General features: G+C 42.0%; 2 protein-coding genes across 3 annotated transcripts in view; one reads left to right on the top strand and one right to left on the bottom strand.

Annotated features, from left to right (window-relative positions):
- Positions 1–462: 462 nt before the first annotated feature.
- On the bottom strand, positions 463–7,566 carry LOC133346996 (presenilin-1-like). Of its 2 annotated transcripts, none has more exons than XM_061558866.1 (11): positions 7,506–7,566; positions 6,675–6,876; positions 5,249–5,490; positions 4,177–4,318; positions 4,020–4,087; positions 3,574–3,794; positions 3,359–3,457; positions 3,043–3,135; positions 2,503–2,661; positions 2,165–2,286; positions 463–1,677 (listed from the first exon to the last, which is right to left on the bottom strand). In XM_061558866.1, exons 2-11 carry the CDS (start codon positions 6,834–6,836, stop codon positions 1,522–1,524), a joined length of 1,464 nt encoding a protein of 487 aa, XP_061414850.1. In that variant the 5' UTR covers positions 6,837–6,876; positions 7,506–7,566; the 3' UTR covers positions 463–1,521. The 2 variants fall into 2 exon arrangements, with proteins under 2 accessions (XP_061414850.1, XP_061414851.1); XM_061558867.1 differs by having other exon boundaries at positions 6,675–6,873; positions 7,506–7,559.
- Positions 7,567–8,443: 877 nt separating this feature from the next.
- LOC133346994 (thyroid receptor-interacting protein 11-like) overlaps positions 8,444–25,129 on the top strand; it is a 28,285-nt gene continuing 11,599 nt past the window's right edge. Inside the window, 16 exon segments of the mRNA XM_061558862.1 lie at positions 8,444–9,154; positions 10,208–10,284; positions 11,073–11,183; positions 12,495–12,728; positions 12,730–12,801; positions 13,361–13,429; positions 13,975–14,146; positions 15,312–15,494; positions 16,098–16,135; positions 17,281–17,520; positions 18,694–21,399; positions 21,401–21,817; positions 22,332–22,472; positions 23,609–23,802; positions 24,510–24,673; positions 24,824–24,927. Of these exon segments, the coding sequence (XP_061414846.1) occupies positions 9,013–9,154; positions 10,208–10,284; positions 11,073–11,183; positions 12,495–12,728; positions 12,730–12,801; positions 13,361–13,429; positions 13,975–14,146; positions 15,312–15,494; positions 16,098–16,135; positions 17,281–17,520; positions 18,694–21,399; positions 21,401–21,817; positions 22,332–22,472; positions 23,609–23,802; positions 24,510–24,673; positions 24,824–24,927 (5,064 nt within the window). The 5' untranslated portion in view covers positions 8,444–9,012.

The following is a 25,129-nucleotide window of genomic DNA, read 5'->3' as shown; positions in this document are numbered from 1 at the left end:
TTATTGAGTGTTTACGTACTGAATTATAATTACCCGTCTGCAAATATGTAATGTAATGGAGACGTGTGGTGATGTGTCGCTTGGTTTTTGATCAACGAGGAAAGCTATTTTAAAATTACTTCTAAATGTATAGTTTGATGTAAAGAAAGTGTTAATAACCCATAGAAATTACAATCTAAACTGCTAAAGCAGTGGTTCTTAACCTTTACTGCAGCCTTGTACCTGTTCATAAATACATCGAGGGTTGATGACGCAAAGTAGTTGTACTTACGTGCCCATACTTAATGTGTTTAGATGATTTACCTTCTAAATAAAATCTGGCATGTCTCGCACCCCCAGGGAGTGTGTGCATCCCAGGTTAAGAACGACTGTGCTAAAGTATTCCAATTGCTGTATTAAAAATAAGTATGATTATACAGTATTTCATTATAGTAGTTATATAAACAGCAGCTCACACTAACATTATTACATAGCAGTGTTTAATCACATTGAACATGACATTAATTTTTACTATTTCATATAGCAATAAATGATTAATGTTAATGTGTTAGCAACCATCTCTAAGGCTACTCCAGAAACCCATTTGTTGCAGCTTCATAAGAATTGTGCTGTATTTAAACACCCAAACTGTGAAGCAGCAAAATGTATTCAACACTGTTGCCTAACAGTGTCTTGCCCAGTTTTTCTTATGCAGCATTAATACAATGCACGTCTGTAGAAGCTGTCCTGTGTGCTACAGAATGCATTTGTCAAACATCAACTTGAGTATGTGCTCAAAACTGGCAAAACGTGGTCTCTACAGCAGCAGTGTGGTACACAGCCACTATTTAATGACGATAACATCATTTATTAATACGGGAAAGGCTGCCCTCTCGAGACATTTTTAGGAGGATGCTGCATTTGCATGTTTGACAATTACTTTCAGGAATGTTCTGCATGTAAGCTGAAACCCGTGTATCTGCAGAAAAAAACGTATTCAGCGTGCAAAATGAAAATACTCAAAGGTTCCACAGGTGGGTCAGAAAGCTACTTGATGTACTTACATCTCCTGTCCATCTCACAAGTGAAGGGCGGTTGAGAGTTGCACAAATCGACACAATCCATCAACTCTTGCATCCAAAGCACTGAATTATAGGCAAGTGCCACCGTGACCAGCTCAAATCTGCTTGCTTTAAAGATACAAGCTTCTAATAAGGCTCATTATCAATTAAATTCATGATCCATAATAAGAGCCTACGTGTTAAACTAAATTCCTGATATTATTTATGTATTCCACTGTGCAGTAAAACAACTGAGATTTGCAGAGTATGATTCCAGCACTTGTGCTTGCTTTAATCTCTGAGAAGAAAAGTTTTTTTACGGGTGCAATGCAAAGGAAACAGTAGCAATACTGTTGTACACCCACATTTATTCAGGTCAATAAACACAAACATCTAACTTATAGAAATCTGTACAGATTGAGGGTTACACTGTGGAAGATGGACCAAGGACTGTACAATGCAACGCTGGGAAAGAGCACAACTAAATATAATACTGATGAAAAGCGAGGCTGTCCATGAAAGGCCGCACCAAGTTGTCAGTAGCAAAGTAAAAGATCAATCCAAATGTAATGGAGATGGGAAGTGCTGGTAATGCCTTCTTGAATATTGCCAGCAGCAGCAGGGTCAGGCAAAGGCCCTGGAAGGGGAGGGGGTTTAAAACAAAAATTTACATCAGTTTTTAAAATAAGTAATATTTAAAAATACTTTTTTTTAAACACGCTTTAATTTAATGTACCGTACTAGTAATGATAGAACTCCACGACTCCAGGTGGCCCCGAAGCTTGCCATAACGTAAGGGACCGTGGTCAATTACAGCCAACATCAGTTGAGCGTGGACAATTAGACCCAAGCCGAAATATAACATATAAAAAAGAATGTTTAAAATGTTTTATTTGATTTTTTATGATAGAATATAGTATTGTCATCAGTATGACATAAGTATACCAAGTTAGCAGTCGATACCACATTGGGAAGTGGGTTAAAATGGAGTTACAAGAGTTGATTATACAACAACGACAGAGTGAGTTAATAAAAAGCGTGTAAAAAAACCAGCAGTTGGATGCCAATGCAGGAGGAATTCAGAGAGTACTTGGGACTAAACGTGTTGGAGCGTGGCTGCTTACGATAAGGATGGCCACGAAGCAGGCAAGGGTGGTGTTCCAGTCTCCACTGGCAGCTGCCGAGGCCTTTCCCACCAACACACTGTAGAAGATGAAATCTCCCAGGCCAAGCTTTATACCTCCTCCTGAACTCTCAGACACACAAGCTTATCATTAATCATTCTATTTTACATACATCTTCATAAACCAAGATTTCTATTTGTTAGAGAATGACGTTTGCACTTTCACCGCAATAATTTTTGAGCGATCAAACGAGCGATGGTGTTTGTGCCGTAGTGGGTTCCATGCCCCCCGATGCTGTGAGAAAACCGAGTGTGGTTGCTGCATCGCAAGTCACTCACGTTCCTCCTCCGACTCTTCCGGTGGCATGGGGGGGTTTGCGCGTGCTCGTTCCCGCGCCAGTTCTCGAGCCTCATGAGTGGTTCGAGGCACATCGGGTTCACTTGGCTGCGGGTCCCCCAAGAAATTACCCGTGAAGTCACCTTGGCCGCCATTTGGTACTGAAATTTCACCAAATTCACAAATTATCCCATTTTTCACAATTAAATCAGAAAACATTATAAATATTTTAACTGCCTGTAATACATTATTCAAAGTCATTATCGGATAATAACTCAATTGTCATGAACATTTTGCTTAATTCATGTAGAGGCTTCCATTTTATAGTCTATGAACCCACGTCAGATTTCTCACTTTCCAATAATCACACGAGTTAGTAAAACTCTATATGTCTATTACCATTGATGGATTCTTTTATTTTATTACATATCAAAGCATTTTGCTGGCCACGTCAGTACCACTAAAAATATTCCACCTTAGGTTACCAGTTTCTGCAACTGAACCATTGTATATTGAGGAGACAAAGGTGAAGTATATGGCACCTTGTGCATCATTGTTTGGCTCAGGGGAAGGCCTCGTACTCTGCTGCTCCGTGGAGTTTGTGTCGGCCATGCCCACCATCCATACCATGGTTGCTGTAAAATTAATCGACAGTACACACCCAGACAAAAAAATTACACTCAAAACATGAAAAATATAACTTATAAATGTACACATATGCACACAATTCTACACGCAAATATACGTATCGATCATTTTATTATTTTACATTTCATTATACACATAGTGCAGAGGCTACATTAAGCATGTCATTTTTAAAGAGTACATGTGAAATTAAAATGAGAATCGCCTACTTACAGGAGTAGATGAGTGCAGGAAAGATAGGCTCATTCCGTTCCTGAGCAGTCTCTACAAGCATCCTCAACGGGCCCTTTGGACTCAGCACAGCGATCAGATCTACAAGAATGAAATATCCCAAAGTCACGGTCAGTACAACACAAACAGCTTGCAGCGAATTATTATTGGTATGCCACATTTACAGAAACCCCAGGCATCATGCTGCGTTATTATACCATAGATAGATATGGCTCCAAGGATGACCCAAGCAGACCACTCGGGGAGGTACTTGATGAAGACCAGGGCCATGAGAGCGCTGATCATGATGAGGTAGGCTTGCTGCAGAAGCAGTGGGCCCTTCCAGTGGATGCATATCATGCCCACAACTCCAAAGTTCCACATGATGAGAATGAGTGTTGGGTAGTCCATGGCCACATTGTAAGTCTTGAATACTTCTCTGAACACAGCACACAATTAAGTAACAAATATTAGAAATGGCACTTTCTAGTATTTGATTAGTATTACAGCATTCTGCACTTTTACCATATAAATAACTTACAATTACACGATGCTTTATGCCTCCTAAACGCATTAATTTTGACACAATATGCATGTTAACAGATTAAACATTTCCGGAAAAATATTTTCCACAAATTCCATCAACTGCCCCTTCTCTACTTACCCCAGATAAAGGTAGGTGAAGAGAAACAGCAACATTAAGGATGACATAATCAGCCAGCCATGGATGAACTGTGGAAAGAAAGATTATTAGGATTAGAATGCATGGAAACTGCAGTATTTGCAATATGTTTGTGTTGAGTGGTGGGTATATTGGTCACCTTGTAGCAGCGGTACTTGTACAGCAGCACCAAGAAGATGGTCAAAACCACAATGACGCTGATGAGAATGATGGTGTTGAGAATGGAGTTAAGCACTCGCTGTCCCACAGTGTCTGTGTCCTCGGTGAATGGTGTGTAGATGCTGGTTATGGGAACAACAGAAGTGGTGGTTATTTTTCAACTCTTAAGAAACCAACTTAAAACCATGATCACTCCAGACTTTTTCCCATGAAAAAAACTAAAAAGTAATGCATTTCTAGGAGTACATTACTTTCCTGTAGATCTTTCACTCATGCAGAATTACAACTCGTGTTAAACGATGCCAGACAATTTGCAAAGCCATGCCACTGTTAACTTGTCATAATTTACGCCCAAGTGATGCTGGTTATAGTATCCTCATTAGGTGAGCAGGTAAAAGTATTTCCCTATAGAATGTCGACACCCTAAGGAAAGTAGCTCCGAGTAGGGCATTGTGTTTGGGATTGCATAGAAAATATAAAAAGAACAACCCCAAGTAACGTCACTGTGGTTCCTCCAACCTCCCAGGGCCAGTGACATGCCAGCTATATCCAATGGCTACACGTGAATCTCTACTACTTCATTAGCCATGACTTTTTCAATCTGTTTTCTTCAACACTTGCTTTAGAAAGCAGTTCATGCGAGCCGACTCAAGTGGCTGGAAACCACATGGAGAAAGTGTTCTTCTCACACCAACACATTTAACTATGTTTTACACAAAATATTACATTTTAAGTAATCTTTCACATTTCTGGCTAGCACTAAGAAGCCAATGACATTGTTTGTAAATAACTGCACGACTTTTTTTTCTCAAATGGGTTTCTAGACCAGGGGTAGGCAACCAACAGAACAAGAACAATTTTTTGAGAATTCAGTAATAAACTCAATATTTCAAGGGCTGAATGCTCGTAAAATCACGTCACGGAGGACTCCTTAAAGATACACATGCGGCTCCGGAGGCAGGTTTCCGACCCCTGTTAGAGATCAAGGTGGCATCTTTAAATTCTACAACTATCGTAACCATTCAGCGAGCCTTAACGTGAAGTGCACTTACAGTTGGCCGTTTTTTTCCGTGTAGAAGGTGACGGACTTGATGGTTGCGACGACAACCAGCATGCACAGCGTGACTGGTACGAAGAGCATGATGACGTGCTTGGCGCCATACTTCAGTGAGAGCTCTTCCTCCTCGCTCTCCTCGTCCGTGTGGGGCTCGCTGTGCGACCGTTCGCGCCCACTGCCGTCCCCATCCTCCCTGCGCTCTCCTCTCTGCCTGGTCGTGGTGGTGGTGACCTGTGGCTGAACACAAGCGACGCAACACATTCACATTGCGGCCAATGTTCTGCATTGTTGAATGAGTTTCGTTTTCATGGATTCTTACTTTTAAGAAATAATGGCAATTAAATCATTGTATATAAGCAATAGAAGAAACAATGAAAAATCCCCAATGACACTAATGAAAATTACAATCCAAATCTGGAATGCTCAATTGAATGCTGCATTTATTACCCATCCGATTAGCAGGGTTGGTCACTACGTACGGTGCGAAAGAAGTTAGACATACGTGGTGCTAAACTGGGGACTAGCTGGCATGTGATGTTTTTTCACAGTGTGGAGGAGACAGCTCACAACAAATCAGAATGTCCAACAATATTCACGTTTCGGGGGTTACACGCAAGACAAAATATATCATGGGGCCTTTTTGCCAGTATCAAAAGTATGAAAAATAAGAAGTTATTACCCAACTCTTACCCGGAGTTATAAATGCTTTGATACGTGCATCGTCTTTGCACCGTTCACCTTTTGGCGTTGTTCTCTTGTCTGACACTGATGTCACTAGGCCATAAAGGACAAGGCTGTCTCTGGTGCCGGCCCATCAGTTTCAAAGACAACGCCATATATTATCATATCATGAGAATAGGTTTTCCGGCAACAAACAGATGTTAAAACACCAAACTGAAACCTTTTACAAGGAATCAAGTCTGTAATTAACCACAATGCTTGTGGTCAGAATGCAAACAAAAAAACACTGATAATATATGCATTATACTAATAGGGTTTTCCCCCTTTTTTCTGGCAACAAAACTGACACCTTTTATCAGAGTATTGTTTTTTGTTTGCATTTGACTGCAAGTCAATGTAAACATGATTCCTTGCAAAAGGTGTCAGTTTTGTTGCCAGAAAAAAGGGGGAAAACCCTATTAGTATATTTTGGTACTGGCAAAAGAGGTCCCATGAAATATATGCATTGTCTTTGAAACTGATTGGTCCACACCAGAGACAGCTTTCTTTTGAGCCTCGTCTCAAGAGGAAGCCAGTTCGTGGTTAATGTAGTGCTTGATTCCTTGCAAAAGGTTTCTATTTGGCGTTTGAACATCATTAAACCTCCCGTTTGATCGCCATAAAGTGGGCATAACCCCATTCTTAAGGACAAAGCGTGTTCACAAAGCGTGAGCGAGAGAGCGAGAGAGCCGTGGGCTCACCAGGCCATCCTGCGCCGCGGCGATGCCGGCGCCTTCCTGTGCGGCCGCCGCCGCCGCCGCCTCGGACACGGAGCGCGCTCGGCGCTCGCTGGAAACCACGGCCTCCATGAGGAAGTTCTCTTCGCCGCAGCCGCCTCCTCCTCTCGCCTCAAAAACGCTCATCCACTGCCGAACTTTGCCGGCTCCGTAGCTGCTGTTGCTGCTGCACAAACCACGAATCACGAATCGCCGCGCGTCGTTGTGCCACAACCACGCACCGGGCCCCCTCTGGTGAACACAAAGGGCCTCCTCCTCCTCCTCGGGGAGAGGGTTATGGCTCGAGCCGTGCGGTCTCAAAGGACTGGCACGGCGCACCGAGCTGTGGGGTGGTCAACAACAACATCGACATCAACAACATCATGGGTCATCGTCCCCCCCAGCCGTCTTCGGTCTCCCCGCGGTGCTGACCGATGCGGCCCAAACGCGGCACGGCGCGCACCGGCCGAAGAGTTAAGCTCACGTCATTCACACTCGGCGTAACCACAGCCTTCAATTCACTCTCAAGGGGGGACCTTTAAAGGACTAGAAGTGTCACTGCGGCAGACGACGACGACATTATTACTGCGAATGCTGCGAGTTGAGGCCGGGGCCCGCACCAGGAAGCCGCGCCCAGCCCCGACACTCGACGCGAAACTCCACCGCAGACGAGCAGAGCCCCGCACGAAGTAAAGCAGTCACACAACCGGCAACAACAACAACAACACCAACAACAACAACAACACTAGCAGCAGCAAGTCCTGGCTGCTGCTACTGGAAGTCTCCCGGCTCCGCTCCGCCGCCGCCTCCTCCTACCTCGCAGCTCCTGGGGCCTCCTCCGAGCCACAACCACCACCACGAGCGTTTATATTTCCCACCCCACTTAAGCACGACGGTCCACATTTCCCACATCGCATAAACAGCACGCTTCGCATTTCCCACATTAGATAAACATCGCTCTCTACATTTCCCACATCGTAAAAACATCACGCTTCACATTTCCTACATCGTATAAACATCACGCTTAACATTTCCCATATCACATAAACATCACACTCCACATTTTCCACATAACATAAACATTACACTGTACATTTCCCACATCACATAAACAGCACACTGTACCTTCTTGGTTCTTTCGGTGAAGTCACATAGAAGGGAAATAATAAAATAATAAAAATAAACATAATAAAATACCATTCGCACAGTGAGAATTGTATTTTATTATGTTTTCTCACAGTGAGAATTGTATTTTATTATGTTTTATTTTTATTATTTTATTATTTCCCTTCTACGTGACTTTACCGAAAGAACCAAGAAGATGAATCCCTGCAGTCACGAAAGCTTTAAATCAAAGTCACACTGTACATTTCCCCACATCACTTAAACATCACACTCTACATTTCCCATATCACATAAACATCGCACTTTATATTTCCCACATCACATAAACAGCACACTCCACATTTCCCACACCACGTAAATATCACACTCCACATTTCCCACACCACATAAATATCACACTCCACATTTCCCACACCATATAAACATTACACTCCACATTTCCCACATCACATAAACATTACACTCCACATTTCCCACATCACATAAACATTACACTCCACATTTCCCACATCACATAAACATCACACTCCACATTTCCCACATCACATAAGCATCACACTCCACATTTCCCACACCATATAAACATCACCTGCTACATTTCCCACACCACACAAGAGCGCCGTCGCCACATCACAGCGACGCGTGACGTGGCTCGATGACGGCCCGCGCCCTCTGACCCCTGAAGATGGCGCCCGTCGAGTTGGCATTGCGAGGTGGAGCGGCGGCGTCGTCGGCGTCTCTCGCAGTGGAGCCTTAGAGACAAGAGACACAAGTGGAGCCTTAGAGACAAGAGACAAGACTGGGGCCTTAGAGACAAGACTGGGGCCAGGGCTGAGAGTGGAGCCGTTGATTTAGACTGGAGCCGGGACTCACAGTGAAGCCATTGGGAGTGGAGCCGGGACTCGGAGTGGAGCCATTCGGAGTTGACTCAAGGGAGGAACTATTTGATTCGGAGTGGATCCGGGACTGTGAGCGGAGCGGGTGACTCACAGTGGAGCCATTCGGAGTGGAGCCCCGAGGGGTTGTGCACTTGAAGCCCGTGGTGGATCCGAGTCGTCTCCGCGGTCGGAGCCGCCGGCAGCAGCAGCCGCGGTGCGTGGCCATGGCCACGTCAGCCACTCGTCGTGAGTCTCGCGTCTGAGGAGCCTCGCCTCGAACGTCGGACTAGTGGCTGTGGTGGTGGTGGTGGTGGTGGGCGATGTCGTGGCTGGGCCTCGGGAGTCTGGGCGGCGGCCTGGGCCAGTCGCTGGGCCAGGTGGGAGGCAGCCTGTCCTCGCTGAGCGGACAGATCTCCAGCCTCACCAAGGACCTGCTCACGGAGGGCACGGAGGAACGTGGCGGTGAGTTTCACGATCCACACTTAACGAGGGGTCGGGGTTTAAAGTTGATGCTAATGTCACGTCCGGCCGTGAAGGTGCACGAGGAATTGAAATGAAAGCGGCGTTTAATGCGAGTGTTGGCGTCTTACGGCGTGAGATTAAAACGAGGGGAAGTAAGGTTGTAATGATGGGGAGGACATCGTGACTTCTACATCTTTCAGAATCGGAATCTTGCTTTATCCTGGAGGAATCCAATTCGCTTATTTATGAAGCGCTTTTTAACAGGCGTCCAGGAGGGGTGGGTCCGCGAGGTACAGCAATAAACAATTTAAAAAAGCCCCGATAGGAGTGCAAAGTGCAGTATTGAAAAGACAAGAAAGTAAATAAGTAAACATAAATAATGTACTTATATTCCTGCCGATTTTTAAACACTAAATGTAAGCTTGGGGAAGGCAGCGAAATAGCAATAAAAGCAGTCCCAGACCACACCAAGACCATAAACTTGGTACATCCAGTGAAAATCGAAGAGCAAAATGATAAAGCGTGTTTAGTTTTTGTAGTGTTTCAGTAGTAATGTTAAACTCTTTACGACATCTGTCGCCCGGGAGATCAGCTGCATAAACATTCCCTGAACTATTTAAAAGGCGTAAATTAAGGGGAATTTTAACTTTAGGTGGTGTATGCAACCTGCCACTGGGCCTGAATCTGAAACAGATGCAGCTTCAGTCAGTGGCGGAGAAATCACATTCATACTCTTATCACATTGCCAAAAAGTAGGAGTTGTGGAATATAGTACAAGAGTACTGAATGGAATGTGCCAATAATTACAATACATTGCATCCTTAAGTGTTTAAGATTGCTGTGGATGGTGGTGATGCCATTACTGTTGCTATTATCAAATACAAGTGGGTCACGTGTTCAAGATAGAAAGTTAATATTTCCTTTTTTTTACTTTGACTTGTTTTATTTGCCTTCCGTCCACAGGTACTTTTGAACTAAATTTAACATAGATGCCTGTGTACTCTTTGATACGCATGCTTTGTTCAACACATATGTATGCTTTTTTTTAAACAGATGCTTCTACAGAGCTCCAGCTGACGAAAGCCAGGCTGCAGGAATTACAGGCCACCTGTACAACCCAGAAATCAGAGGTAATATTACATGTGAATTCGTATTCAACAGCATGAGGACAGTTTTGGAGATTCAGTTTTAATGAATCACTTAACAAATTAAAATTGATTCAACTTGTCCATCACCATCGTGTTCAATTGTTACCGTAATATTTTTTTAGGTTATTTTTAATGAATTAAGTAGTCTCATTGATTAAGCCTTTAATTCATGCAAACGCATTATATTTTAACAAAAATAAATACCTTTTAACGTATTTAACGAGGTTGTAGCCTGTTTGTGTTATTGGCAAGAGTGAGTGCCTGAGATCACTCCTTAAGAATAAATCAATATTATGAATAGCCTTGCATTAATGACTAGTTTTTATAATCAATGTTACAACGTTGGCTGGAATAGCAAAACTGCTTAGCTTGTATATTCACACCCACAATATTCATGCCAGCTCATTACTCCATCATGGGCATGGAAGTAACTGTGATCCAGCTGCTTAATATTACATCATTTTCCCCCCCATGAGACAGCTTGTTGAAATGCAGTGAAAACAGTTGTGTTGATAAAATTGTAAAATTTGTCAAAAACCACTAATTATAATCATTATTCGTTTTCAGAGTAGGAACTCTTGCAATCTTTGTTGTGTAGAGAGATGGACACTTAAGCCACTTTTATAATGCATACTAATACAAATGTTAAACCTTATATAAAGTACGATATATAAAAAAAAAGTACATCGTCGTTTCATGAATAGTCATCGTGCCTGTTGAGGGCAGAGTTGTTGCATTCTGGTAAACCTATGTGTGTGTTGGCAATGCAGCATGAGCGGCTACGTGCAATGTGTGCGGAGCTGGAGGATAAGAAGGAGGCGGCTGAGCTGCATGTGCAGCACGTCTCTGCCGAGTACCGAACGCAGCTGCAGCAAAAGGAGGTATGAATTTAACCGGGCTACACGTTCACACACTTCCATGCAGGGTTTTAAAAAGCACGGCCTGGTTACTTGCGTGGTTTCGTTGCTTCAATTGGCACAGTCAATTCAATGTGCTGTGGGGAGCGCTCTTAGAAAAGAAACGCTGACACAGCTAGTACCACTTAGAGATGTGCTCACATATTTAAAGTAGCTGAGGTTGAGTTTGGAGTTCAAGTGCAGTTTTGCGGGTTGGGTTGCATGTTCAGCATTTCTTTAATCGAGCATTCGCCTTGCGGTGCTGCAGGCATCTTCAGAAGTTGAGTAACAGCGGTGCATGGCAAAAGCTAAAGAGAAAAAGTTCTCAACTTTGCAGTCCAACCCGGAAATCCACGCATATGGAATGTGTTGCTTTGTTTTTCATGTGTATGATTTTAAACAAAATGCTGTATTTGGTATTGTAACAATAGGACACGTCATATTTGAACACGTTTGAATATGACATCTATATTCCAATGTGTTAAATTATATGAATTCGTGATAAAATATTGTTCCTTACAACATTGAAAACCCGGGCAAATACGTAACTAATATATGTACTGTATTTGCAAAGGCTAAAACACAAATATGACAATCGCAAACAATGATCAACAACACACTGTGTAACAGTGCATCGAATGTCCATCACAGTGGAAACATGAGTTAGAAAAATGACTACGTATTACTTATGTTCACATAATATTAACACGTAATATAATCAACTACATATTTATAACTGTATTATTTATACATTAATACAACTAAAAAACGCATTTATAGTTTCATCTGAAGTACAGTGCTTCACATAACTGAAGCAGAAGAGAGGAGTTCTGTGGAATATTTAAAACATTTTCAATTGGGCTTGAGTAATGTGCTTCATTTATTTGCAAAATATAAAAAACTAGCAGCGGAGAGAGCTGCTAAAGAGCAAAAGGAAGACCTACTTAAGTGTTCAAGGAAGGGTAAGATTCAACAAATTCCATGCAACAAATTATTATATAGATTTACAATTATTGGTGCACACATGCATATCGGTTGTACTTATTACAATGGTCGGGGATAGCGTCTTACACTTTGTAGTGCTGACAGTCTTCCACTGCTCTACGCTTAATTATTGTGGAAATAGTCTTCTGGTCAGAGGTTTTGCTTAATTTTTCATATATTTTGAGGAGCAAAATTCCAGCTAACTGTAGTCTGGCTTTAAGAAGTTTACCTGTACAACGTGATTGAATCACTATTATTGACATTTGCAGGCGAAACAGTGAAGGGCTGTGTATGTGTATGCGATCATACCAGGTGGAGGTGAGCCTTTTGCGGACGAGGCAAAATGCCCTCCAGGAGCAGCTGCGTGAACTACAATATGCACAAGATGGCTGGAAAGGCATGGGAAACCAGGAAGGAACTCAGAGCTCCACCCCATCTGCTTCTTCGGCCGCCTCCACGGGACAGCTCCATTTCCGCACGTCGGTTGCCCATGGTTTCCGCACCGATGATGAGGTGGACTATGAGGAGGTCATCTTCTCAGAGCGCTGAGCTGGACCGGTTGTCAAGGGAGGTGGTGCGCCTCCAAACCGAGGCAGACCACTGGCGTCAGCTTGCTCAGGTTTGCTAAAGCAACTCTGCAGGCAGGGTGTGCATGCGTTTACACATGCAATGCATGCATAGGCAGCTGTTGCATTGTGTTTGAGTGGTATTTCTCATTCAAATTGCATATCAATCATAATTTGTTTAACTGGTGGCACTGCTATGCAGTATGTTGTGTACAAATACAGTAAATGTATTTATGCTCACTTGAAACTCACGTGAATAGGAAATCACATTGACAATAACCAGTTGTCATCGTATGGAGACTGACTCCTGCCAAAGGATTTTGATACTTTAACCAAAGTTCCGCATTGCCAGTGTTTGAGTGCCATCCAATTGATAATTATCTCAGCAGGGACACCAAGGAATACTGAGAAAAAATGTAAACGTGTTTCAACTTCAATTGTTTTACTTTAATTGTGGAAATGTATACTGACAAGTGCCAGTAGTAGAGTTTAACTTTGTACATACATTTATAGCATTATAAAAAATGTTTTGATAATTTTTTGTTTCTCTAAAAGTCTTAAACATTTGCATATTTATAATGTTTATCTTTTATCTAAAATATTGTATTTAAGGCTGCTGTTGGTGAAGAACCTGGCAGCTCAGAAAATAATGAAGTGCACAAGCTGCAGACCATGGTTAAGGTACAGCAGTTTGTATTTATTCTATTGCCATGAGTGTTGCATATATTAAATTGTACAATTGCCATTCAATTGTTGCGTGCTATGCTTTGGTGAACTGAGAACGATTGTTTAAGGGCGCTTTATACATTTACATTATTATATAAATTTATTTTTCCTGTAATTTATTTTCATTGTATTCATGTGAACTATGTTTAGTCTCGCCCTGTTTGATGAAATAGTGTCTGACCTAATTGTATTTGGCACATCTCCAGAGTAAAATGGCAAGGAAAACAGACTCATGCTTGTGATATGACAGAAACTAAGCTGTACATTACACGGAATGTACTCATTAGCACATACTGCGCATGCTTCTTTTGTGTTTTGGATGGTGTGGATTAACTAAATTACAGGCACCTAAAACTGTGTATACAAGTTAAAACTAACCAAGTAAATAATACACACAGGTGTTCCAATATTGCGCACGTGTAAATCTCGACGATAACCTGCCTAGCAGGTCATGATGTTGTGTGTGCATGCCGCTGGACATGGTGACTGCTTTACGACAGGAGCTGAAGAGGCAACTTACATCCGAGCTGGATGAGAGGCAGCGCGAGGTGTCCGCCCTGCAAGACGCTCACCGCCAGCAGCTGGCCCAAGCCGCTCATGCACACCGCGCTCACACCACTGAGCAGGCAGACCACATTGCCCAGCTACAGCAGCAGCTGCAGCTTCTGCAAGGTCAGGATTTGCCTCTGGTTACGTGAGAGTGCGCTTGCTTGGGGTGGAGCCCTGATGATTTGTCCTCGCATAAGAGCCTGTATCAGCCTGGTTTGCTACTGGCTCAGGTGCCATAAGCAGCACATGCCATTACCCTATAATTGGTTTGTTTTTGATTACTTTATTTTCGTCAATGCAAACCTTGAACACAAATATGATGATGTCTCACGCAAACGTAAAACTGCGTTTTGTATTTGATTCAATACTTGTTTTTCGGACTACTTTTATTCAATCATTAAGTGGTCTGTTTGAAGTAAAAACCTCTCAAAGCTGAAATTGAAAATCCTTAATTCTGAGCAATCAAATAGCTACATATGAATTAATCAAATACACCAAAAACATTGGCTAGAATTTTTTTGATTTAAAGCTTTCGTGACTGCAGCGATTCATATGCTTGGTTCTTTCGGTAAAGTCACATAGAAGGGAAATAATAAAAAGAAAACAATACAATTCTCATGACGTTTCGATTGCAACGCAAGCAATCATCATGATGTGTGAAAACCAGCTGCTGCTGATGATGATTGCTTGTGTTGCAATCGAAACGTCGTGAGAATTGTATTGTTTTATTTTTATTATTTTATTATTTCCCTTCTACGTGACTTTACTGAAAGAACCAAGAATATTGGCTAGAATACCATTAACTATGTATGGTAGGAGATGAAAATAACAATTCTGAAGCTATATAGTCCTGTCTGGTGTATGGATTTTGGCTAGCCGTTCCCTTGCATGTCCTGTCCGTGTAGGGCTGTCGTATTTTTAAGATATACTTCATTTTACTTTTTATCTTACATACAAACAAGATCATTGCTTCATATTCCTAAGACTATCCCAAAGACCCTTTACCTTCCACATGTGCTTCATGGTGACCGTGGCTTAGATGAAGCTGTACAGCAGTGATCTTGGCTTAATTATGTCTACATAAAATTGAAATGTAGTATTTGTTTGTTATTTCATTACTAGTAGAATACTGGACATCAACCCCCACCCCCATAATAATCAGATGTCTCGACCACTCAGGGCCCAGAACTTCGCGAGGTCTCACTGTGTATCTATCTTGAGGTGACATTTTGATGGTTAATTGTTTATACATACAAGTAAGTGTGTCATGTGATTGTGTCCTGTGCAGAGCCCAGCTGTGATATTCTACAGACCACTGCTGAAAATAGTCGCGCAGCATCTTTGCTTCACACAGAGCAAGAGATCGAAGATGCAGGCACCGGACCTTGCATTTCAGATAATGCTGCCAGTGGTGCACAGAATGATGAAGCGTCACATGATGCCCCCTCTAGAATGAGGCAAGGATTCGCAGGTAAGGACACTTGATCATTTTACATTAACAGCAATACATATTTATGTTGTCGATACATAAGTCACCATTTTCTTATGCCAGATTCCATAACTGTTGGACAATCAACAAACGACCAATGTCTGCTCCTAAAATGTTGCACTATTTGGTTTTAGGTCTTACCATTGATCACTAACTTCTGTGTCATACCATACCTCAACCAAAGGACAATCACCACATTGCATTAGCTTTTACCTGCTATAGGCTTCTTAAAGACTCATGCTTTTTTTTGGAGGTGGGATTGCCATCGCTTATTCAAGGTGGTCATTTTCATATATTAGTGGTTATTTAAGTAATGATGGTGTTTTGGAAGCATCATTTATAATAAACTGGCACTGCCCACATTTGCACGGGATTCACTGCGGGATGGAGGGTGGGTGGGGGGAGGGAGGCGTGACCTCAGCGGGTTCCAGGAATCCGGCACAAAGCTGTGGATGTGGGTGACGTCATCACGCAGATGTGTGTACGCGCCAGCAAGCCAGCAAACCTTTTTTCTAATATAGTATCATGTTGATTAATATGCCTACCGCTGTTTCATTATACAACGCAGTGTTTTTTCTTTTGCAGATGAGAGCATGGAGTTAAAAAAGACAAAAGTGACTGTGGTAAACAAAATACTATAATTAACACATTCAGTGCATACAATAACTGTTCATTCAATGATCCATAATGGTTTTATGCCAAAATCTTATCATTAACTCTCCACTACGCGACAAGATTGTCACATTTACAATGTTGTACATGCCAACGTTCAAATGTATTCATCAATTTCCAAACAAGCTGCTCATGGGTGACTTAAAGATTCACGACTGATTTTAACATCGACATGTGACATTTTTCTTCAAACTGCTTTGAGATTTTTTTAAGTAGTTCAGCTGCAAATCAAATACTCTGCAATGTCAGCTTAACATAATATTTGAGTACATCTAGGAATGCAGCTAAACACGTTTGGCATCATTCTTAGTTAAACTGTCGCAACTAACCTCTGTGATAACATTCCACAATTAACCTGAATACCTCTACAGTTCTTCACACTCTGAAGACCCCTTACCGTTTAATGATACGAGTGTTATCTATACAGAAATTGGCATATTCAGTTGCAGTATTTGAAAAACTTTTGCCCTCTCCAGTCAATATATAAAAAATTTATTCTCAAGCATTGTATTTATGAAATGATCCAGTTAACCAAAACGACCTTTGCAACTCAGTTACAGGTTAATCCCTGCTGTTATCAGTGTGGTCACTTTATTAAAATAAAAGTAACACGTAGCAGGCTTTTGCGACCAATATTATTCATCATAAAGGTTTTTGTGTTAGATCGCGTCAGTATAAAGGTGTCGTAACCCTCCACCTACCCGACACAGCGAGTAAGGTTTGTCACGTAAACAAAACGCGCCAATTAGTTTACTACTGCAGAGTAAATCCACAACATTTACAATTGGACTATTTGATTTACAATTGTAAATGTTGTGGATTTACTCTCCAGCACGCTGGTGGTCTGAAGTAGTAACTAATTGGCGTGTTTTGTTTATGTGAACAACTTTACTGGCCGTGCGAGGTGGTGTAGGGTTACGAAACATTTATACTTACGCGATCTAACCCAACAACCTTTATAATGAGAATAAGTGACGTTTCCCCCTCGTTAGCACGTATAAATTATTGCAACTACGGTGGAAATGCTTTTATTTTTTTGCAATGGACCTGGTGCCTGTTGTCTTAACGTGACGTTTGTGGCCGTTTTGAGTTGTAGAGAGATGCTGGATCGCAGTGCGAGGGCAACAGCCTGGGAGATGCGATGGTGCGGCAGGAGGTGGAGGAAGGGCCAAATGAGGCAGAAGGCCCCACGTGGCAAAGGAGTGCAGCGGATCTTCAAACCCTGACTGTGCTGCTGCAAGAGAGGGAGCAGGAGCTGGGACACACAATGACACACAGGGACTCGCTTCTCTCCCAGCTGGAGGAGCTGGACAGGCAAAACCAGGAGGCCACTCAAGTAAATACATTTCCTTTCCCCCCAATGTCTACATCAATAACTCTAATACAGCCATGTTCCATACAGTTTGAGTGGTTCTGTGGAAATTAGTTTTTCTTTTGGCATGAGTGAGAAAATATTTTGTGGATGTCCACATACTCCATCTGGAAATTTAATATTTTTCCTGATTTTTCATTTTGTAACAGTCATCAGCTATTCTGTGGTTGTTAATGGATTTCCCTTGATATTTTATGCCTCTTTTCCAATCCAATGTTCTGAAAAAGGCTTCTAATGTTGCTGTGCATAATCCTGGTTAAAGTGTCCCATTTATCTGCCCACTTCTAAAATCTTTTATTGTACTTGGTGAAGTCTCATTTTAGTTGTTCCATTTTAGTAAAAATGGGTTTTGTCTTTTGTAACAAAAAAAATTGGAAGCCTTCATTTGTGAGCTTGGTTGAGTGTGCAGACGGTTTCTGTTGAGTCAAATAGCTTTTCAAGCACCAGATACAAACAATCGCATTGTATGTGTGTTGAACTTCTTTTTCACCGGACATAGCCAACCATGCTAATCAGAGGTGCGGGGGAAGGACAACAACCTGAACACAAAAAGCAGTTGTAAAGAAATGAGTTTTCAATCTCGACTTAGACATGTATAGCTCCAGTGGCTTCCTAATATCGGAAGGAAGTGCGTTCCAGATGGCCGCAGATGCGCATCTGAAAGGGTGCGATGGAGTCACGGTCTTTGTTCGATGACTAGCCTATCATAGGCAAATGAGCAAATGTTAATTATTATTATTATTCCACATAGAATGAATTAAAGAGTAATTTGATATCAACACAACTTGGTATTAACAACAACAAAATGTTCCAACTTTAAGACCATATTCTACCTTTTATTTTAGATGAATAGTGAGCTTTATGAAACTGCTACCTCATTTTGGAGTCTTAAAAATATTTACATTATAAATGTTTGGCTATATACATTTGTCCGTGATTTGCGCTTTAAATTCACACATCATGTTAACTTGAATTTTAAAGCTGCCGTGTTTGACATTCTTTACATTCTGCGCCTTCACCTAATTATGGCGTTAAATATAATAATCGAAAATTGTGATTTACTATATTTGAGAGCCTATTTTGTCGGTCTACTTTAGGTGTATTCTCACCCCTTGCTCATATACTTGTGCTTTGCAGCATATCGTCATGCTGAGACAGCAACTTAAGGAACACCGCCAAGAAGCAGATTTAATGTCCACTCAGCACCAGGAGCAGCTTCGGACTCTGGAATTACAACTGACAGAGGCGAGCGCTGCCTTGGCTCGTGGAGATGATACTGATGGAAGTCACGCCTCTTCCACGTCATTCCTGCTCGTCAAGAGCGAGGCGACAGTGGAGGGACTCGCCGACGTTGACTTGCAGGAAAATTGTTCTGATATGGAGCCCAAGGGTATCTGTGGTGAAGAACTACCTTTGGAAGCATTCTCACAAAAAACGCAGATGCATTCACATGAAATGGAGATGTTTGCACTTTCTGGATGTGAAGAACTTGAGCAGCTTAAAGAAGAAATAACGAATATTAGACTTTTAAATGAACAACTGCAGATTGAACTTAATGATATGAGAATTGTTAGGCAAGAATTGGAACAGAGGCTGGCAGCGGCGGAAGCTGAACTTAAGGAAACCGACCGCCAGCTCGGAGATGCAAAGACGAGCAAAGATGAAATGACCAAAAACATGAGCTTTGACAAGACACAGGTGGACGCTGAGTTGAGGCAGGCTGAGAACAAACTGGAAACTCAACGAAAACAGTACGAGCTAACGATTCAACAACTCACTGATGAGTGTGCCACAGAGACGAGTGTGCTGAAAACAGAAAACGAGCGAGTTTTGAAATTAATTCAAGAGAAAGAAATGGACAATTCTTCATTGGAACACAATGTTGAAAGATTACAGGGAGAACTAAAGGAGTCCAAAGAAATGCTGCTTTCAAAAGTGCAAGAACAAACATCTTTGATGAAACTCATGTTTGAGAAAGATGAGAAAATTCAGGAATTGCAAAATTATTTTACAGCATTTAAGGAGGAATTGGAAATAAGATGTAAGGCCATTCAGGATACAGACGCTGCTGCTTTGAGACTTTCATTGGAAGAAAAAGAAAATCAGCTGAGTACTCTGAAGGAAGAAAACAGCCATTTGAAAGAAGAAATTGACCACCTTCAACCCACAGTCGACCCAAAGACAGTGGACATAATTTCAGAGCAAGAAACAGAAATTGCTGAGCTCATGGAAAAGATTCGAGGTGTGGAAGCCGAAAGAGTGTTTCAAAAGCAGCTGACCGAACAGCAAAATGTTAAGATCGTACAGATGCAGAAAACTATCCAACAACAAGAATCTCATCTCTCTGAAGCCAAAACTCAGCAAGAACAGACAATCTCAGCTTCTCAGAAGCTAATTTCTGAAAAGGACAATGAAATTGTTCACCTTCAGGAAGTGCTAGCAAGCATCCAGTCACCGTGTTCCAATGAGATAATCGATAGAGTGAACGTTCCTGTTTTCTTGAAAGAAAATGGTAACAAACAGCAAGCAGAGAGCCAAGAAAGTGAAAAGCAAGATCTATCCAAGGTCGAAGTTGAACATCTCTTAAGAAGCTTAAATGACAAAGAGATCGAAGTTAATTCGCTCAACCAAAGGAATAACTCCCTCGTCGAGGAGTTGAAGCAGATGACATTTTTACAGGAGGAAGTAGGGAAACTTGCACAACTACTTAAACACAGAGAGCAAGAGATTCAGCACTTGCATACACGAGCCCTAGAGTGTGGCCCACAGGGCTCATCGATGGGATCGGGTGTTGAGGCAACAGCTCAGCATCAAGTACAAGCCCTGATGAGTGAACGTGAACACATCCTCATGGTGCTCAATGAGAAAGCTAGGGAGAATGCTCAACTCCGGACAGAGCAGCACCAGCTTGTGGACATGATGGCAGCCAAGGAGAACAGCCTGCAGAGCTTGATGGAGGAAAACCGCCGCTTGGCTGATGAGCTGGCACAAAATTCTGGAAGTTATGATATGTCAAGGGAGGCGATCCAGAATCTTTCTCGCTTGGTTCGCGAGAAGGACATAGAAATCGATGCTTTATCGCAGAAATGCCAGACACTGCTGGCAGTGCTGCAGGCTTCCAATGAGCATTCTCCATGCATACCAGCTGAGAGAGATGGTTCTCCAATAGAGCAACAACAGAAGCCACACATGGAAGGATTGGTTAGCGGTGCCCAGTTTGAAGAGGTGTTGCAGGAGCGAGAGCAGCTTCGGCAACAAGTGAAGAAGGTTGAGGAGTGGAAGCAGCAGGCACTTACATCCGTCCAAAATATGCAACACGAATCTGCACATCTGCAGGATGAGCTGCGCAAGCTTGCTGGCCAAGTTGCCAAGGACGCAGGGTTAGGCTTCCACCTTCAAGAGGGTTATGATGGGCTCCTTCAGGGCTATCAACAGCATGTGCATAGTCTGCAGAGCCTACGAGAGGATCTTGGAAAAGTGCAGCTCGGTCTTTGTTCCCTACAGGCGACGGGAAATCGCATTACAGAAAAAATCCAAAATACATCTTTTGATAACCAGACTAACCTCAATGTCTCGGAGACTCATAATTCGGATGTTGATAATACAGGTAACATGAACATCGATAATTTAAAATTACTACATCTAGAAGAACAAAATACAGTTCCTACAAATGAGCAGCACGCAACCCAGCCAGGGAAGGCACCGGCAGCTGACTGGAGCTCTCAGCCAGAAGAGGTGCAGAATTTGCGTAAAATTCTGGAAGAAAAAGATGTCAATCTGCAAAAGTTACAAGAACATAACAATCAACTTTTAAATAACTTGTCTGATCTCTCCAAATCGGAAAAAAAAAATGTGTCAATCTGACCACGGTGCAAACCATGAACAAACCGAAAACATAATGAAGAAATCGGAAGAACTCTTGAAGTTATTGCAAGAGAAAGATACCACGATAAAAAGGCAATGTGAAGATATTGCAGCTGCGGCAGAGAAGCAGAGGACTTGGAACAGTGAAAATGAGCTGCTGAGGCAAGCGGTGATAAATTTGAAGGAGAGGACTCGGCTCCTGGAGGCTGATCTGGCCCAACTGAAGGAGGAGAAAGAACAAGTCAGCCAGCATGCGCAGGGACAGAATTCTGAACTGGGTGCCCTGCAGCAGTCTGCTATGCAGCTATCCATGCTGCTTCGCGAGAAGGAGTTTGAAACGAGCTCTGCGAAAGAGAAGGCCGCCGCACTGGAGAAGCTGCTGAGGGAAAAGGATACGGTATGCCGTTGATTGTATTTCTATTTCACTCAATTTTTCCATCACAAACAACAGTGGTGTGTGTTTTAATGTATATTATTTTAAATATGGAACATTAATTTTACATTATTTGTATACAGCCAACTGAACATTGTGGTTATACAGTGTTGATTTATTGCAGAATGAATGATTTTTTCAGAAGGGATGAGATATTGAGAGGTTGTGAATGTAAATCTACATGGCCAAAGAATGTTATTTCTGCGTTAAGGATGACCCCATCGCTGGGAAAGAGTAACTTTAGCATTTCATTTAAGAGAAGTGAATGATGTTGTTGCACGCCTCTACATGGGGCTATATCTGAAGAAAGTTGACAATATTCTTTGCAATAGATGTCACGTTTGGCATAAAATAGTCTTGCTTAATTTTTTTAATTCAATCTACGTAGACTGCATTAACCATAATTTTGTTGTATGAATGTTTAGCTTAAACCCTGCCAGTTAATTCTCTTGTTAATCTTGGATGTGGTTGTTTCCAGGGGAGTGCGGGAGAGCTGGAAACATTGCTCGCCGAACTTAAACGCCAACAAGAACAAGCCGTGGCATTTCAGCACGAGCGGGATCAGTCGCTGTTGGCATTGAAACAAAAACAAATGGAGAACATGGCTCTCACACGAGATGTAAGCACGGTTGGGAGTGAGGAGGTGGCGTGGCAATTCCTTCTGAGAGTCACATTTATCACAGCGTTGGCACAAGAATCATTATTCCGAGCTCTGTTTGATCACATCTACGAAGCTGAAAGTGTGATCATCCTCTCGCTGTGGGAAAACAGCAGAGCTTGTCACACTTCACACACTCTGTTTCCTTTTGGCTTTGAAGTGTGTGATTTAAACACTTGGCAAAATAATTTTATGAAAAATATGTTAGTGCTGAGTGTTTGCTCTTGCATGTGTATGACATGCTACATCTTATTTAAATAAATGCTGCCATGATTTTACTGCTGCAATACATACGTTTTGCTTTGTTATGAATTGATGATGAACTGCTCCTCAAACAACTCGGTTCCACACGATATAAACAGTTGTCACATATGGGGTGTCATGATTAAAATAAAAAGTTTTTGCCGCTTCGTGGTGCACGTAAATATCTCCAATGGTTGAAAGAGATCTACGCACCTGTGACATAGAATTTGTATCAATTATAAGGGATTTGATTCTGATGTGCATGATTCAATGAATATGGCCTGAGCCCTGACATTACCAAAAACAAATCTAACTTATTGCAATTGTGCTTTCAGCGTTATGTAATTAGATGAATAATCCATGTATAAATCTCACCAAGTAGCACACCTTCTCTGGCACCTTCTATCATACACACACATACGTGCGTGTGTGTCGATCACACTGTGTTGGAGAATCTCCCCGCAAGAGATGTTTCACGACTTCCAGAAAGTCGTACAAAGTGGCCTCTTTATTATTTACACAGTTGGGGTTACACTTTCCCCACGTGTTCTGAACATATATAGTCTCAAACTGAAATGTTACATTTTCAGAGCTGGAATTTAACCAAATTAAGTACAATAAGATGGGTGTTTTAAAGTGCAGTCATTGGTTACAGATCTGAGGCCATCAATTCGCCACACTTGTGAACTATGCAGCTGCCTGCATTCGAACACGAGATCTCAGCAGTGAAGCCCTACCAATTTTAATCAACGCAAATAGCTGGGGTGTGCGCTGGAAATGGCACGGAATGAGAGAAGGTTCAAGTGAGATGTTCGTTTTTTTTTGCTTGCGGTGGTCACAATGAACCTGTGCAGCTGGAACGAGTTGCGGAGCTGGAGCTGCGCATTCGTCAGGATGCGGAACGCCTGCGTGCACACCTCGTGCAAGTGGAAGAAGCGCACACACTCGAAGATCTGGCCGGCCAGGAGCGCGAGGCTTCTCTGAGCCACGAGGTCACCGTCCTGCGGGGAAAGCTCAACGCTGCCTACTCTGCGAGTGAAAGTACCAGGCAAGATCACCACTCCACGCTTCACTTGTCATGGTTCAGCAAGGTCACCCGCTATTCACGACCCTAGCACTTTATCATAGCCATACTACACTTGCACAAACTCCGTGAACACCCACCAAAAATACCAGCAGTTAATTAGAGTTCTAGAGTTTGTGGTAATTTTTGTTTTCGACAAGTGATATTTTAAAAAGAGAATGTAAACATTTTATTTTACCTGAATTTATACTTTCATTCTAGAAGTATGTTTTCCCACCTCATTCATGATGGGACTAATGTTCAAGCTTTTTTGCTAAGAGGCATTTTGTTTTTTATTGTGGCCATGAACACCAAGAATTATTAAAGATACGGTCAGAAAGTACTAATTAAAGCAATTAGTTTTAGCACATAAATCTGTGCATAAAATTGTTCAACAGATTTTCATATTAGATTCCCTACTAGTCAAATACATTGCTGTTTATATGCAATTACTTTTAAAGTTTAATTCGGAAATGAAAATTATTTTTACGAACATGCTTTTAACATATTTGCTTTTTTATCCACATTTCAACACGTGTGTGTCATGGGATTAAAATATATATTTTTTAATCGATTAATTGGTACTTATTATACCGCCACAGAAAATGGTGTTTATTTGCTTTGTTTTCTCGGATATTTTAATGCTTGCTTGTTTCTGCCTGTCTGTGTGCGTGTCTTTGTGCCTGCCATAGTTATGAAGCCTCGATGCGAGCAGACATGCTGCAAGAACAGTTGAGGGCAGTGTCTCTGCAGAGGGATACTGCAGTGCAGCAGTGCAATGCTGCCCGCCAGCAGGCACAGCAGTATGCAGCATCACTCTCAAACTTGCAGACAGTTCTTGAGCAGTTTCAACAGGGTGAGTAATGGCTTTTCATTCATTATTGAAGATGCATCATGGCATAATGTATTCGATGGTGCTTTTGTGATATGATTGCATTAATTTTTTGACAATTTGCAATTGCTGGACTATAAACGTCTTTCTTATTTTGTCAACCTTCCATTGCAGAGGAGAAATCTATGTACGCTACAGAGTTAGAAAAACATCGCCGTGAAGCACAGAGCAACTTACAGAAAGCCAACCAGATGCAGCAGCAAGTCAAGCAGTTACAGGCATGGTTGAAGTTCCATCTCGCTCTGACCTTAAATTGTACCTTCAAGAATGAGTAATGCTCATATCTGACTGCATACTTGACCGTAAACTCTAAAGCGAATGATTAGGCATTGTAGTTAACTCACAATTTTATAACAGAATTTAACAATTTGTAACATGTGATAGTCTTTGCGAAGATTAAGCTGTAGTTTACATGATTTT

This window comes from Lethenteron reissneri, chromosome 25 (genome assembly GCF_015708825.2).
Source record: "Lethenteron reissneri isolate LAM-NWPU_2019-01 chromosome 25, ASM1570882v1, whole genome shotgun sequence".
NCBI lineage: Eukaryota > Metazoa > Chordata > Hyperoartia > Petromyzontiformes > Petromyzontidae > Lethenteron > Lethenteron reissneri.
This window is presented reverse-complemented; position numbering and strand designations above follow the sequence as displayed.